The sequence below is a fragment of the Bubalus kerabau genome, chromosome X, assembly GCF_029407905.1.
Source record: "Bubalus kerabau isolate K-KA32 ecotype Philippines breed swamp buffalo chromosome X, PCC_UOA_SB_1v2, whole genome shotgun sequence".
Classification (NCBI taxonomy): Eukaryota; Metazoa; Chordata; class Mammalia; order Artiodactyla; family Bovidae; genus Bubalus; species Bubalus kerabau.
Window position 1 is genome coordinate 75,079,503 of NC_073647.1, and position 16,886 is coordinate 75,096,388.

The following is a 16,886-nucleotide window of genomic DNA, read 5'->3' on the forward strand; positions in this document are numbered from 1 at the left end:
CCAACAGAGTTTGGAGACCTTTCCTACTGCTTACTAGCTGTGTAACCTTGCTCAAGTTACTTCATCTGCATGAGCCTATTTTGTTCCCGAGGTCACAAATGAATTACTAAAATACTGGGCTCTTCTCAGTGTTGAATTACCAACAGTCTCATATCTACCTCCCAATGAGAATGGTTGACCCTGTTAGTGATTTTACTTATGGGATATCCACTTAATCTTTGCACTAAATTGCATAAAATTTGTGGTGAAACTGGGACAAATCACCAGGAGCAATTAACTTTTAACTGGCATTCCTGAAGCTAAAGCACATTCCCTCCCACACATACTCCAGTTATCATTACTGTTCATTTATCTGTCGCTACAAGAGATCCTTACTATGACGGATTTTTACCGCTACAAAACCATTCCAAACACTTGCTCACACATACCCAATAACCCAGATGTTCACCAGAGCCCTCAAACGTATTCAAGTTGAAGGTTGTTGCTCAGCCCCATCAGTGCCTCTGGTATACCCACATTCTTCCAATTTCACATATCTGTCAGTATAAATAATTGCTGAATACTAAAGTGGGCAAACTACTACTTGTGGACAGAAAAATTTACATGGTTTTCATGATGACAACTGGAAAGTTGCTACCCTACATAACCCTTATGTCTGAGAGTTTAAAGCACTCATGCAATCAGAAGCATGGGAGCTGTTTATAAACTTATGTGGGGGGAGTCTGTCTCCATTTTTCATACTGTGAATCTTTAGTTTCCTCAAAGGTTAAATGATCTATGTACTCTCCTTCCACTTTAAGTAAGAGCTATTATAAATTGGGTTGGCCAAAAAGTTCATTTGAGTTTTTCAAAACATCTTACAGAAAAGCCTGAATGAACTTTTTGGCCATCCTGAGTTAAAATATGGCAGCCTGGGATCTGTTAGGGCTTATGCCTCAGGCAGAAAAGAGGGGCTGAAATTTCATGTTCTCTAATCCAGCCCTCAAATTTTAAGGAGAAAATGACCATATTAACGTTCATCCTCATTGCCAGGATGTGTAAACCCAAGGCCTGGTAGGTGTTCTCTTTTAAAGACTGAACGCCCAGCTGTGAAGTGGGCTTCCTCCCCTCAGCTCCCCTGGGTCCTACCAGCAACCTAGACCTCTCTCTCAAACAGAATAGCCACTGACCTCTCTCCCACCTGTAGACCGAAAGGCCTCCCCATGCCCTGGACAGAACATGGCCTCCCAGGGGCCTCATGGAAGGGGTGACCACAAGGTGCCTGGAAGGAGGCTCCAGAGTTGGATAAGCCCAGGATGGCAGTGACCATGGCCACGACTGTGGGCTCTGCCTAGAGATAAATGGAGAAGAGGCAGCTGCCCTTCACATTTCCCAGACTGGAAAAGGAAGCAGATTTCCATGCACCGTGCTGTTGGTAAAACTGAGGCAGTCCGACCCTGGCAGGTTTGCAAACACGAAGCAAGGCTTGGGCAGTTGTAAAAGAAGAGAAAGCCCTCCAGCCAACGAACTCCATCTGGATCTCAGCATCCGCCCACCATGAAAAAGCAGGACAGTACTAATGCTTGTGTGAATTTCCCCCTGAGAGAAGGGGACTGAGGAACGACGGGTGTGGGAGAGAGCTGGGGGAATGTCAGAGGAAGCAAACCTACACTCAAGATAGAGTAATTGTAATAATGGTAATAAGGTGTCAGCTGGATGAGCGACACTCTCCCCAGCTCCTTCCACTGACATATTAACCAGAACAACAAGGCGCATGCAGACAACAGAATCACATGATCCCATGGAAGCCCTGACCTGCATCCCTGCCCCTTCCCTCCCTTTGTCCTTCTCCTTCCTAAGACAACCTGGGCCTCCGGTTCTCTTGGAAAAGGAGACCTGACAGACATATGGGACAGAGGCCAGGGACCAAAATCAGCATCTCCTCGAAGCCGGGGAAGATCCCCACCCAGAGACAGCTTGTGAGGACACAAATGGAAAGCAATCAAGCTGACACTGCAACTTATACCCTGCCCCCTCGCTGACCAGAGCCCCCACTCTTCCCAGACTTATGTCACCCCAACCCCCCATCCCAGCCCCCAATGCACGCAAGACAGTCCTAGCCTACACGTATGCAAGCTCCCCCATACACCCTCTCACCAGATCAGGTGCCAACAGCCTGGAACCCAATTTATTCTCCCCACAGAAACTGCCTTTCCCAGGCTCTGTGATGGTCACTCTCTGAAGTCTGGAGAGGGCTGCAAATTCCTGATTGTTTCTCTTGCACAACCAACTCTGCTCTGAGCTACAGAGTTAGGTCACCCTTAGATTCCACTAAACAAGGATTTCAAGAAACCTCAGATCTGGGCACGATATCAACAACTGAAAGGAGGTGGCTGCTTTACAAACAGAAAGGATTTGATTTTTAAAAGCAGTTGATAAATGCATAAACCCCGGCTGCAGAAAAGGCTCAGCACTTAGACAAAGATTCAACAAACTTTTAATTCTTCAGATGGTTTGGCCTTGTTTCCCATCTGGAGTTCAGGGCATTCAAGATATTTATTTTTTAAGTGGGGAGGAGGGGATAGGGAAAATAAAGTAATAAAAAAGACTGTTTATAACATTGTGTTCATCTTAACAGCAAATCTCTAGCATTTCACAGCACCTCTAAAGAAGAAAATGGCAACCCACTTCAGTACTCTTGCCTGGAAAAATCCCATGGATGGAGGAGCCTGGTGGGCTACAGTCCATGGGGTCACAAAGAGTCGGACACAACTGAGCATCTTCACTTCACTTCTGAAGGTCAACAAAGGTTTTTTTGGACAACAATTTGCTCAAAGAGCTTGCTCTGAATCTTGATCTGTAATTTGTGGATTAAGAACTAAGTATTTTGTCTTCTAATTGTTTGGTACTAGCAGCAGTTACTTGGAAAGGTACTCACAAACTGTCTAGCTAGTTGGTTTAAAAGAAATAAAGGAGGAAAAACGTGCCTCCACCTAAAATGGTACACTTACGGAAAGCCATTCAAGGTCCTCCCCTTGGCAGGCATTCGTCAACATGTGCCACACCCTCACCCCAGGCTCTGCAAAAATTTTATTGCCAGTTTTTCTGCTGCAGACCCAAAACTCACAAAGAGCATCTTCTGATTAGGATTGTTTTAGGCTTGACTTTTCATTGAGCATGGGCTTTCCAGGTAGCTCAGTGGTAAGGAATCTGCCTGCAATGCAGGAGGTGCGGGTTCAATCCCTGGGTAAGGGAGATCCTCTGGAGAAGGAAATGACAACCCCCCAGTATTCTTGGCTGGAGAATTCCATGGACAGAGGAGCCTGGCGGGCTACAGTCCATGGGACTGCAAAGAGCTGGACACAACTGAGCATGCAGGCACATTCATTGAGCATATCAAGCACCCTATTTCTCTCCCATAGAGGGGGAAAAAAAAAAACACCATTTCTCTCCCATAGAGAAAAAAAACAAAACTATTTCCGCAAACCCGTGTGTTAAAATACTGCTCAAGAGACGATAATCAGCGTGGGCTCTACTGCTTTGGGAAGCAGAGCAAGAGATCCATAGATAACATAGGAGGGAGGAGAAAATACAAATCTCTTCCGGTTAAATATATGCAACTAAGTTTCTCTGGTGGTTTAATCAGTATGGAAAGAAAAAAAAAAACCCTCTTTGGGCTCCTTAGTATTTATTTAGGCAGATCAAAGGGCTTTTCCATCTAGCTTCAAACGCTGTGGGAGTCATTTCAGATCGCAAACAATACTCCTGAATGAGTTCTGAAAATAGCTTTCCTGGGAAGGCGGGCCATGTGCTAAGCGGGGCTTGGATTCTGCTCCACACCCCAACCAACACATTCCCCTCCCACAAGGCAATACACACACATCCCATCCACATACAGGACGGAGTCCCCCCAGACTCTTCCATGCTGATGAGAAGAGAAAAACAAAACCCCCCAGCTTCACTGACATGTTGCTGGCTTGCATGGGTCTGCACTAAGCTAAGCAGTCCAATGGACCAACCCCTCCCCGGGTCTTTTACTGGGCAGATGGGAATCGGATTCTTGCTCATTTAAACCGGAAGGGCCCTGTCCCTTACCCCATTTCCTGTTCCAAGCCACTTATCAGAAGTTAGGCTCCTGCCCTTTGAAAGCTGCACAGCAGAGGTTGAAAAGGGTTAGGAAATCAACCTGAGTTAAGGAAAGAAAAAAATCCTAAACTAGCAAAGTTAGGAGTGGAGCCCAAAGTGAATTGCCTCTGGCTAAAAAACAGGACCTGAAGGTGAAAAAAGTAAAATACCAGGAAATGCCAGGTGCATTCTCTTACCTTCACCCTACTCCACCCCTTGACTGCCTTCTTTCTCTCCTGAGTCACCCACTATACTTCAAGCCAAGAGACTCTTTCCCAAATGAGTAAGAGGGGACAGGAGACAAAAAGTTAGACATCAAAGAGATCATAGGCCTGGTCTGGGGGCTGCCTATAGAAAAAAGCCTCCCATAATTACCCATGGTAATCAGGCAGGAATACCACATATAACTGTCATCATTTTTGTCCAACCCTGAAACCTTCCCTCTGTCCCATACGCTGAAATACTCCTGACTGGAGACATGGCCCCAATAGGAACAATGAACAGAATCAAGGAATCGTAAGGTCTAGTTGATACAGCAATAAGTCAACAGGCCCTTGAATAATTCAGAACTATATTTAGGGATTAATGAATATTCAAAACAGTCCTCCTAAACAAATGGCAAGTTGTACAGAAGCCATGGGAATATTTTTTCTTCTGCATTTTAGCATTTGACCAAAACTTCTATACAATATGAGGTGAATTTAACTTAGATGTTTAAAAACGTCACCGGCAACTACTAAACTCACTACATAAGAAAGATTAAGCAGCCCAGACTTCGTGAACTGCGAGCAAGTACAAGGCTAGTCACGTGCTGAACCTGCACATATAGAGTTCTCCCAACAATAATATCCAGATGTTTGTTTAGTGTCTGAGCGAATCATGGTAATTCTGCAGAAAGATTTGTTTGCAGAAATTAGTGAAAAGAATTTTTTGGAAGAGAATAAATGAAAGTGATAGGATAATCCAGACTCAAGTGCAAGATAATTTACTTGCCCTCAAAGGAAGGCTTAATAATGCACAAGAGGAACACTGACTCTTCCTTCAATCTCCCAGGAGACTGGACAGTGAAACACTACTGAAATCAAGACTTGTGCTCCCGTTCAGCCACTAGGCAGTTGAGGCCATGCTCAACCTATAAAGTCAAGGATATGTTAATTACAGGACTAATGATGTCTGAAGAAGGGTACACGTTCAGGTTGGCAGGACATTTACTAAGCTGAGGGCCAGCCATGCATTGCAGAGTTTGTTACACCAAATGCCTGCCCATTACTTCCCTTAAGGTTCCCGACACAGCAGAAGCTGGTTGGGGATGAGGTCAGGGAATGACAGAAAGGGAACTGTCTTACCTGGCTGCTCCATACTCAGGGGGATGCTGATACCTCATCAGTTGCCCCTCTGTTCTCCCTGGCTGGTTCAGACGATGCTCACTATAGTAGTGCCCTGGCTCTTGGGGCTTGCACACTACAGATTGGGGTGGCATGCCCTTGAAGGGATACTCTGGTGGGGGGCCTCGATGTTCCATGCCCTTCAGGCTATGCTGGCTGGGAGGTGGCCCTTGGGCCTTGTAGAAATCACTGGAACTTGTGGGATTCTTGTACAGGTCATTGGGTTGTGGTGGGGAGAGAGGAGCACTGGTAACAGGTGGATGGGCCTTAACTCCGCTGGTAGCCAGTGACATCTGCATGAGTCGTTCACTCAGGGAGCGAACATGTCCTTGCTTAAGATCTCTGAGTCCTTCATCCTGGTGCATCTTTCCAGGATTGAGCCGCTGAACTGATGGGCGTCCCTCAGTCCTCATCTTCTGGTTGGTCACGCCAGTGACATAGAAGGCAGCTCCGACACTGGCATGCTGTTGGCCCCGAAAATACTGGGACTGGACCTTGGCTTCCTCATAGGTCGGGAGTTCTTCATTATTCTGCATCCGAGGAGACAGCTGTTTCTCCATGATGATGTTTTCTGACTGGATTTCCTGCCCCTGAGGTTCCTGTCGGGCAGCATGAGCCACAAGCTGTTGGTGGTGGTCTTGAGGACTCAACACATCATTCTGAGGGCCTGGGTTCCCACTGCCACTGGGGAAAGGAGGGCCGTTCCCTGTGGCTTGTTGGTGTATGGCAAGCAGGTTGCGATTCTCATTGGGATTACCATAGCGAAGCTGCTCTTGTAGCAGACGCTGCAACACCGTGGTTCCTCCACTTGGCTGTTCATCAGAATTTCTCATCTCTATTGCTGGTGGTGCCTTGTGAAGAGAGAGAGAAATTGGGCACCTGGGCTGCCCTTGACCTGGGAAGGGGAAACAGGAAGCTTAACACCCAGTTGATGGATAAATCAGTCCTCTAAAGGGGGAGAAAATGAGTATTTGGGGGGGGTGAGGATTTCTCTGCAGAGATCAAGTAGAGAACTGAATCTAGACTTAATCAGTTAATTGTTGACCACTTCTGGCTCTAGCATTGACAGGAGGAGGAACTTGGAGGCATACGAGCCCTCTGTTTCCTCTTTTACTTTTAGCCTGGGTTAAGTATTCATTCTTAACTCCTAAAAGGACTGGGGAAACCTGAAGCAGTCAAGTGAGGTTGTCAGAGAGTGCAATTTTCCTAGGCGCTTATCAAGTTCATCTCTCTGTATTCTATCGAAATGAAAAATTCAACTCTTAAGGTTGTGGCAGTGGGGGCAGGAAATTACCCCATAGGCAGGATCTGTAAAACAGTTCAGCATGTGGAGGGAGCTACAAAATGTCAAATGATAACTAAGATAAATAAAAAGTGATGAGAGAGCTTGGTAGTACCAGATAGAAATGATCTCTGCTTGATGCAAATCTTTTTCTCTGATCTCATAGAACTCTGAAACATATCTTTTTTTTTTTTTATTAATCCTTTTTGTATTGTCCATTTTGGATGCTCCTTGGCTTAATAAGAGAAGAGCTTGGGATAACTGTTATTGACAAAGTTTCTCTTTCAGCCATCCAGGAATAGTCATTGAGCATTTGTTGTTGTTGTTGGGTACGAGGAGTTTAAAGGGGAAGCCCTCTTTCATTTGAAGTGTGCCTCTGATAGTAGTATAGTATCCACAAATTCATTAGAAGCTCATTAAATCTTTGGACAGAATCTGTCTGTCATGTTAAGTCCTGCAATTTGATACTAAGCTTCAGTAGTGAAAATTTTCACCTCAAGGATCTTAAGTAGTGTTGGAGAATGGACATGATGTCACACCAAGTCACAGTTAGGTCAACCTAATCAGCCTCAGGTTCCTAGAGGAGAACTTTGGACTCCTGGCTTCCAGGTCCTGATTTCTATGATATGAAATAGTTTCCAGTGTCTCTGGAAACATGATCCCCTTTGCCTTCAGTCTTACAGGGACTGACCCAGAAGGTGTGTGGTAGCTGGAAAAAGGTCATCCCCCTTCCTTTTCTACTTTTCTGATTACTGCTACCTGGTTTCTAATTGTTCTATTGAGCAGTTTGACTCCACAGTTAACCTTCCAGAGGCCCCCTTTAAATCCCATTCATCAGATTCTTGGGGAAGTATATACCAAGGGGCTGAGCAACCTGCCCTTAAGTCCCCTTTCCCTCCCTGCCAATGACCCTCAGGGATTCCTGTATTTCAACTGTCAGACTGAGATTTTCTATTAGGCTGACAAGTATAACATAAATCTCTCTTGGTGCCTCAAACTGGAAAGATGATTACCAAATTACTTCTCCTCTGTCAAAAGAAAAATAGAAATGGGAGTGTGTATGGTTAAAACAACACCACTCAGAAACCCCTTCTGCAAGGCAGGGAGATCCAGACAGTGAGCTGCCCCAGACTCTAAAGAGCACACCACCCCCTCCCACCCCACAGCCACCCCACCCCGGACACACACAGGTTCACACACACACACCGGCACCCATGCATACTGATGGTCCATACCTATTTCTGCTTTCTTTTAGGCTTAAAGCCTTGCTCAGGATAGGGAATTCTTGCTTATGAGCAGCTCCAGAAACCGCAACAGTAGATTCCCTCTGCCCTAACACTCAGGTTCAGGGTAAGCGTCGCCAAGAGTCCAACCACTGGTCACTCTGAAATGGTCAGGAGGGGGAGGGGGAGAAACAAAAATGTCGTTTCTATTTTGCCACCAATGGCCAACAGTTAACCAAACCAGTTCTTCCAAGGGGATGACTTCTCCTCCCGTTTTGGGTTTTGTTTTTTTTTTTGTTTTTTTTTTTTGCCTTTTATGTGAATGGCAGAGTCCATTTCCACAAGGACAAAAGGCAATCTCACTCTGGTGGCTGTATTCAGGAGGCCAGCCAGTCTCCTGGAGATAGAAATGTGCAAGATGGCTCTGTCATAGCCTCACAGCCCTCAGGAGCTGTTGCTCCCATTCTGAGTTGGAATGGTAGTTTAATCACTAAGTCATGTCTGACTCTTGCGACACCATGGACTGTAGCCCATCAGGCTTCTCTATCCATAAGATTTTTCAGGCAAGAATACTGGAGTGGGTTGCCATTTCCTTCTCCAGGGGATCTTCCCAACCCAGGTCTCCCGTATTGCAGGCAGATTCTTTACCAGCTGAGCTACCACGGCGTTGGAATGGTAGGTGATGACAAAAGCTGTAACTACCATCACCTTGAGAGTGCGACCTTTAAACTGCTATCAATAGCAGGGGAGGTGAGTGGGGCTCACTGGCCCACATCCCAGAAGGGAAAGCAGTCATCAGAAGGTAGATTTTAGTCAAAAAAAGAACACTTGGTGAAGCTCCTGATTAACGGCTACAGCCTCAGAGGGCCAGAAGAAAATCCCAACTTCTTGTCAACCAAGCCATTAAGTATTTGTTGCATCCTGGCTATGCCAGATATTTGCCAGCCTCGCGCTAGACACAATGAGGGATAGAAATGACACACAATATATAGTTCCTGCCCTCACAGAGCTTACAATCTGATCAACAGTCCATCCATTCTTACTAGAGTAGCAAAAGTGATGGCCCTTCTCCACACACAGCAGCAACTCTTCTCTGAGAAGATGGCTCCACTTGCCTTCTCAGTGCTTCCACTGCCCCAGTATCTCCACGCAAGGAAACTACTAGACTCACATTATAGAGACTAGATGCAAATGCCCACCAGATATGGATTTGAGATAGTCCTCACTTCGAATGACTCCTTTGACCCTCAGCAAAAAGCCCTGCAGGTCCAACCAAAATGGTTATGAAACTGAGGGGTTGAGGTGAGAGGCACATGATCTACATTCCTATTTTCTGCCCTGGACTAGCCATGACTCACTCATATCACTTAAAGGAAAGACTTTAATCTGCACCAGGGACGCCATTTGAGAAGCAAAGCAATGCAAAGGAAGCACACCCGCGTCCCCGTGCTTTGGGAGCATGTCCAAAACATCCAAGTTGGAAAAAAAAATCTACAAAACCGCACGGTGATTAATTTAACATTATTTCCTTGCAATGTTGCCAAAAATAAAGTGAACAGTTATAGAGTGAACAAACACGGATATTTGTCTTTCCATCTTGTCTTGGTCCAATATATAATGACAATCAAAAAGCAAAATCATCTCCAGTATGCAAGATAATTGTTTTAGGGTGTCTCCCCTAATTTCAAAAGCAGAGGAACAACTTCTAATTGGAATCAAAGCTGGGCTGCTAACAGAGCTATGGTAAATAACTGCTGTGTTTCTATTGCCCAATTTTGAACAAAACAGTTGTCTTTTTTTTTTTTTAATGAAACACACAGAAAACAGGGTTTTAAACTTGAGCCCCTGGTGAGAAACCACCACGACTCTTTTCCAGGACTATTTAGATTCTTCATGCTGATTTTGACTGGCTTGCTCCTAACACCCAGTTCCTCACCAAGAAAACTTATCCAACATCTTGCTCTCTTCCTTCAATTTTGTCCCCTCTCCTCCATATCCTTTTCAAAACCCAAATCACTTTGTGTCAACCAGACAGACTGTCCCTTCCCAGGACACCGCCCCCTGGCCTTTTTGTTTCTGTTTAAAAGAGGAAAAGAAATCAGTCTAAGAAAAAAGCTTTACTGATTCCTTTCCAGTTTACTGATTTTTTTCCCCTACAATACTTATGTTCATCTACATGTTCAGAGTCACGTAAGAAGGAAAACACTACTCCATTTATTAGAGAAAAATAAAATGCAAGTCTTGTCTCATGCGCAAGAACTAAAATAGTGTGAACTCTGCAAACTTTTATCTGCCCACAGCTTTAATCATGCCACTTCCAGGGGTCTGACATCATCTTCAATCAATAAAATAACCTTGTTTCTCCTGTACAAACAGACTGTCCCTGAGGATATTTGATAGGGGAGGAAAGGATTTCCGTGGTTCTCTCTTTAAAAATGCAATTTGAATCTATATATTCAACTCTTTTGTAACAACAACAGGGCAGCAAGGCCAAGCTAAGTTCTCACTGCATTTGCAGTCATCGGCCACTCCCAGTGTACCTGAGAGGGTGAGCCAAAATGAAACAACCAAGGTATTTCCCAAGCTAAGTCCCAGAAAATCAACGTGGCCAGGACACACCAAATTCCAACCCTTCACATAAATTTTGAAATCTGCCTATAAGATCTTCTTTCTATCCCTTCTACCTCCTCCTCCAATTCTGCCCTCACCCCTCACTCTACCAACCAGGATGAAGAATCTGAGTCTAGGGAACCTGTTTCTCTGCTAAATCTTGGTCAACTTGTTTCATACCATTTTACTTCCAGCTAAATGGAAGGAAGCCAGTTGAAAGTTTTCCCTATATCTGTGTGCATGTATTTGTGCATAACACACACACAGACATACAACCTCCCACATAAAGATGCCAAACAGGCCATTGAATTCTCTCATGTCCTCTCACGTTGGTCCATATTGTGGCCTGAAGTGTTCTAGAGAACGCCTTTCCCAAGAGTCTTGAAATGCAAGCTACTAATTTGCTTCCTTTGGGAGGTAAGAAACAATGGTCCCTTTGCAGGTTATCCCTAAAACTTTCAGTGGGTAATGGGCAGGCAGTATAAATATCATGATTAAGAGCCTGGGTCCAGAATCACACTGCCCAAATCCAAATCCTGGATCTATGGTTTACTAACTGACCTCACCCATGTCTCTCAGTCTCCCCAAGTCTCAATTTCATCATCTGCAAAATAGGGCTAGCGGTGTTCATACCTCATATGGTTGTTATAAAGATTAAGGGAAGTAGTCTATGTAAAGTGCTAAGCTCAGAGCCCAGTACATTGTAAAGGCTCAATAAAAGTTAGCTATTACTATTACTATTTCAAAGTGGTCTTTTTCTAGCATAGTACAGTTATTTTATGAAGAAAGTTTTTTTTTTTTAAACCTTTTATTTGCAACTCAAATCTTCTATGCCCACATCCTTAAATAAGTGAAGGCCAGAACTAGAAAGACTCTTGGAAGACCATCTGGTAGTCTAACCCTCTCTTTCTAAAGATGAAGATATCAGAGCTTAAAAGTGATCAGAGCCCGGGCCAGAATGCAGGTTTTATTATTCCCAGGGTAACAGCACTTCCACTACAATATATGGGCTTCCCAGGCGGCACTAGTGGTAAAGAACCCGCCTGCCAATGCAGGAGACATAAGAGAGGTTTGATCCCTGGGTCAGGAAGATCCCCTGGAGAAGGAAATGGCAATCCACTCCAGGATTCTTGCCCGGAGAATCCCTTGGACAGAGGAGCCTGGTGGGCTATAGTCCATAGGGTCACAAAGAGTCGGACATGACTGAAGCGACTTAGCATGCACATTCGCACTACAATATATTATGTAGTATATTAGCTTGTACATTGAAGATGCTTAATAAATATTCATTAAATTGAATTGACCCTGGTTTTAAGAGATTATAAATCTGGCTTAATGCTACCATCAATTTTCCAATTCAACTGGAAGTAAAATGTTAATGGGAGGAGGGAAAATTCAAAGACCTAAGAGGGATATGTTTAGCCAGAGGTATGGCAGAAGGACCCGGCAAAATCTCTCCTCTTTAGGCCATGATATGCAGGTAGGTTGGAGAGTAGTAGGAACCTCCACTGATCAATATTGATCAATATTTCCAGGCCTCTGTTCCAGGTCTTGTCAACATCGTACCAACTTGGCACTTACTGTGGTTTAAGTCTAGCACTAGTTTAAGAACAGGTTATGAGTTGGCCCCACCTCTTTGCTTCTATCTCTACTTCTATCTAGATTAGGTTGGAAAATTATTTTAAGAATCACAGCAGGTCCTTGGCATTTCCAAATCTTAGGATCAGTGTCAGTTATCTGTTTCTCAAATGGTAACTCAAGGCATGGTCAATTTGGTAGCAGTTTTACTCTTCTAGATTCTAAAACAATCAACTTGAACAAGGTAATAGTCAACAAAGGTGATTAACCCTAAAGAGTACATGAGCAGTGAAACACTAACAAGGAGAATCCTGATGCTACCACCCTCCACTCCCCTCCACAAACACCCATTCCAAGGGAGGAATAGATCACACCATCACATCCCATTTCTTCTTGCCTCAGAAAAAGTATAAGCAGTCCATGGAATCAGATTGAGCATAAACTGTGAAAAGGTTAAGAATATACCTGAAACTTGCCAGCTTTACCAATCTTCTATTTTCATTGGCATACTACCCATTTTTATTTTACAAGTATAATAATATAAGCACAATATGCAAATACTGATAACAAAGAGAAAAAAAAACACTCATAATCCCAGCACCTCAGCCCAAGCATTGTTAGCATTATAAAATATTATCTGTAGTTTATTTCTATGTGGTTTTGTATTTTTCACAAAGCAATGAAATATTAACATACATATCATTTTGGCTCCTCCATTTCACTTAATCATAAGCACTTTTTCTATGTTGTGACATAGACTTCTTAACAAACAATTCAATGTCCATTAAATGAGTGCATCAAGATTCCCTAATCCATTCTCCAATCATTAAGAGATTTAAATTGCTTTTTCACTTTCTGCTAATTTAAATAATGCGACAAGATCATCTTTGTGATTTAGCCTTTTTTCAATATGTTGGATTGTTCCCTAATAATAGAGTCCCAGAAGTAAAATTAATGGGTCAAGGAACATGAATGTTTTCAGACAACTCACTAAAAAAATAAATAAAACTAACAAAACACCAAAGCCCCATGAAATCTCTCCTTTATTTAATGAAAAGTTCTTCTGCTCCCATTTTTCCACCAGGGCAGAGCAGGACTCCTGGGAGGGAAAGAAGCCAGTGTAGTATCCTAGTGGCTTGCGAAATGGCAGAGTGGAATGTAGGTTCCCCTGTGAATCCAGCTTGCACGCACTTGCCCCAAATTGCCACTCAGCCAAGAAGCTAATTAGTAAAAGCATCAGGTGGGTGAGAACAGGTTCATGGCCTATAATGGCTTATATCATGTTTCATTTTTGCCCTTGGAAAGATCTGACAGTTCAAAAACATTCAGTTCCAGTGACCCAACATGGTACATTCTGAGAAATAAATCTGTTAATTTTCAGAACCAATCTTCAATATATTTTAAAGGCTATTTTGCTATATAGAAATAAGTGCACATGACCAATGAGCCTGTGTGTGTACTTCTATTTTCAACCACAGTTAAGGAGGCACATTTAAGGTCAGTCTTGTTTAATATTATATGACTAAGTGGCACCTGTCTTACATGGTCAATGTGTTATAGACAGAGGTTTATTTGCAGATCCAACCATAAAAGTCATCCAGTCTTAAGACAGAGGAGGCAACAGGGCAGAGATGCCCCTGGCTTAGCAAAAGCAGACACAACAAGCATTTCTTTCTGGGCTGCTCGGTCAGAGCTTTCAGAAGATGGCAGTTGCTCTTTCCATCTTCTCCTTGAAGAATTTTCCCAATCCATCTCCATCTTCCCCTTGCCCCCCAACTCTGCTAAATGTGGAAAATTAATTCTCTCTTCTCAGTCTCCCCACTGGACTTTGGACACATCTCTATTACAATACTTATCGCACCATATTTTCCACAAACATTTATTGAGCACTTACTATAGCCAGTTTCCCTCCTGGCTCAGCTGGTAAAGAATCCACCTGCAATGTGGGAGACCTGGGTTCAATCCCTGGGTTGGGAAGATCCCTTGGAGAAGGGAAGGGTTACCCACTCCAGTATTACGGCCTGGGGAATTCCACAGACTGTATAGTCCATGGAGTCGCAAAGAGTGGGACACGACTGAGCAACTTCCACTTTCTTTCACTTTACTACAGCCAGGCACTGAATAGGCCCTGCTGCTGCTAAGTCACGTCAGTCGTTTCCGACTCTGTGCAACCCCATAGATGGCAGTCCACCAGGCTCCCATCCCTGGGATTCTCCAGGCAAGAATACTGGAGTGCGTTGCCATTTCCTTCTCCAGTACATGAAAGTGAAAAGTGTAAGTGAAGTTGCTCAGTCGTGTCCGACTCTTTGCGACCCCATGGACTGCAGCCTACCAGGCTCCTCTGTCCATGGGATTTCCCAGGCAAGAGTACTGGAGTGAGTTGCCATTGCCTTCTCCAGAATAAGCCCTAGAATGGATTAAAAAAAAAAAAAAAAAGAAAGTAATACAGAGTCTAGTCCTCGAGGAGTTCCCAGACAAGCAGAGGGGGCACAATTCAATGGGAGACCAGAGGTATGAGCAAATAGCTCAGGCAATGCAGAGGATGCTGAAAAAAAAAAAAAAAAAAAAAACTCTGGGCCACCTGAGCAAAACTTCCTACAGGGAAAAATCCCATGAGCTGAATAGGAGAGGTGGAATCTGATAACCAATGTTGGGGAAGTTGAAAAGGGAGGAGTCAAAGATAGGTTGATATATATCTTCCAGAGTCATTAGCATATGGTAAAAGCTAAGGTCAAAGAGTGGGCTGGATCATACAGAATAGAAGCAGAACAGAACAAGGATGAAGCTAAGGATAGACTCCTCAAAAAAGTAATCATTAAAGAGTCAGGTGCTTTGCAAATGTGGGAGTGAGAGAGAAATTCCCTTATGTACTGAATGGCTTTTCCCCCATATACCTTTAATCGAGACCTTGCAGTACACTGCTCCAGGGTCAGAAGTCCCCACTTGCAATGCAGAGAAAAGAAAGTTCATTTTTATTCTTTTATGTTTCTAAGTATCCAGGTTGAAGTGAAGTGAAAATGTTACCCTCAGTCATGTCTGACTCTTTGCGACTCCATGGACTGTATCCCACCAGGCTCCTCTGTCCATGGAATTCTCCAGCCAAGAACACTAGAGTGGGTAGCAATTCCCTACTCCAAGGATCATTCCCAACCCAAGGATGGAACCCGGTCACCTGCACTGCAGATTCTTTATCACCTGAGCCATCAGGGAAGCCCCAATAGAAACCATTATGATAGGCTAAGCCAGAAATGGAAATTGTGATCTTAGAGGGCAGGGGCTGAGTGCATGATTTCCTCTATATACTTCCCAACACCTAAAACATTAGGTGCTTAATAACTGCCTATTGAGTAAATAACTTTCCAAACACTCTGCTAGAGGCAACAGAAAGAGAAGAAAAGGAATGAAAGACACAGAATAGCAATAACAATAATACTCTTACCTTAAGTTTCTCAGCCTTTCTTCTAAGGAGACAGAAGCTTTTACTTCTGTTATCTTATTCGTCCTTCTCCGCAGCTCTGTGAGGAAATAAAGCCTGATGTAATTAATTCCATTTTATTAACAGGAGAAGCTTAAGTCCAGGACAGATAGTTTTTGATAATTAATTTGACCAAGGTTCCACTCTGACTTACTCGTGGGGCCAGGATCAGAACCCAGGTCTTGTGACTTCCTGCCCCATGCTGTGTGACTAGACACAAACTTCTACAGAACTGACTCTCCAATTAAGATGACAGTTCCCAGGAGAAATTCATCAGGAAAGCAAATTCCTCTGGGACTTCAACAGTCTCTTGAGCAAGCCAGTGCACTGCACCTATAAGAAAAGATCTAAGACGTTTCCCCATACCAGCACTGCAATGGCTCAATGCAATCATTCACGGTGGTGCTCCGCTAACATAATCAGGAGCTCTCCGTTCTGTTGAACCCCTTTTGAAGGGAGCTCCATTTGCCTTCAGTCTGTTTTTTCTGAGTGGGGCTCAGGTGCTGACTACAGGTGTGGCATCCAGCAGGTGCATGGACAGAAGCCAGCATTTCGTATCTTCATACCAAAGGGCCTGAGTCACTCCCCAAAGGCAGCCGCTTCTCCTCCCTCTGATTTACAAGCCCCAGGAACCTGTCTTCACCGAGTTGCTACTGAAAAACAAAATCTAGACCCTGATTTCTCAGGAAGGGCTAAGGTGGAATCAATTAAACTACAAATCAGATAACCCAGCCAATGTCCCCACTTACTCTCCGAAACTCGTGCAGGCACAGGTCACAGGCATACAGCATCAGGGAATATATGTACAGAATGACTGTCCCCTACTAGTTACGAGGGAAAGGAGGACCACAGCAGACCCATATTACATATTTATTTAACTACAGGACACTTATTCTATTGCAAATGGCCTTCAACCCTCAGAAGTAAGGATTCATTTCCCTAAAAAGATGGAGTACAGTAGAAAGAACATGCTAGAAATTCTGCACTCCAATTCCCATCATAACCGCTCTACTTCAGGCTGCCATGGGAGAACCACTTAGCATACTCACAAAAAGTACTAGGTCGGAAAAATCATGACAGTGTCCTAATGGAAGCCAAGCTGAGAGCCTGAGGCAGACAAAATGTTCTAGGGAGTAAGGGGGGCGGTCATCAAATTTTTCTTAGCTCCAACATTTTTTTTTCCTAAGAAAGCAATTTGCCTCCACCAAACACACACACACACAGAGCAA

The 16,886-nt window shown here is 43.9% G+C and overlaps 1 protein-coding gene across 12 annotated transcripts in view; it reads right to left on the reverse strand.

Annotated features, from left to right (window-relative positions):
* AMOT (angiomotin) overlaps positions 1 to 16,886 on the reverse strand; it is a 66,212-nt gene that overhangs the window by 42,424 nt on the left and 6,902 nt on the right. For 3 of the 12 annotated variants that reach the window (XM_055564735.1, XM_055564737.1, XM_055564739.1), the window contains exons 2-4: positions 15,622 to 15,697; positions 8,007 to 8,155; positions 5,451 to 6,384 (exon numbers count right to left, since the gene is read on the reverse strand). In XM_055564735.1, the coding sequence (XP_055420710.1) occupies positions 5,451 to 6,322 (872 nt within the window). In that variant the 5' untranslated portion in view covers positions 6,323 to 6,384; positions 8,007 to 8,155; positions 15,622 to 15,697. Of the gene's footprint in view, positions 1 to 5,450; positions 6,385 to 8,006; positions 8,156 to 15,621; positions 15,715 to 15,811; positions 16,864 to 16,886 lie in introns of those variants that run through there. The other 9 variants (XM_055564733.1, XM_055564734.1, XM_055564744.1 and 6 more) reach the window with 7 other exon arrangements.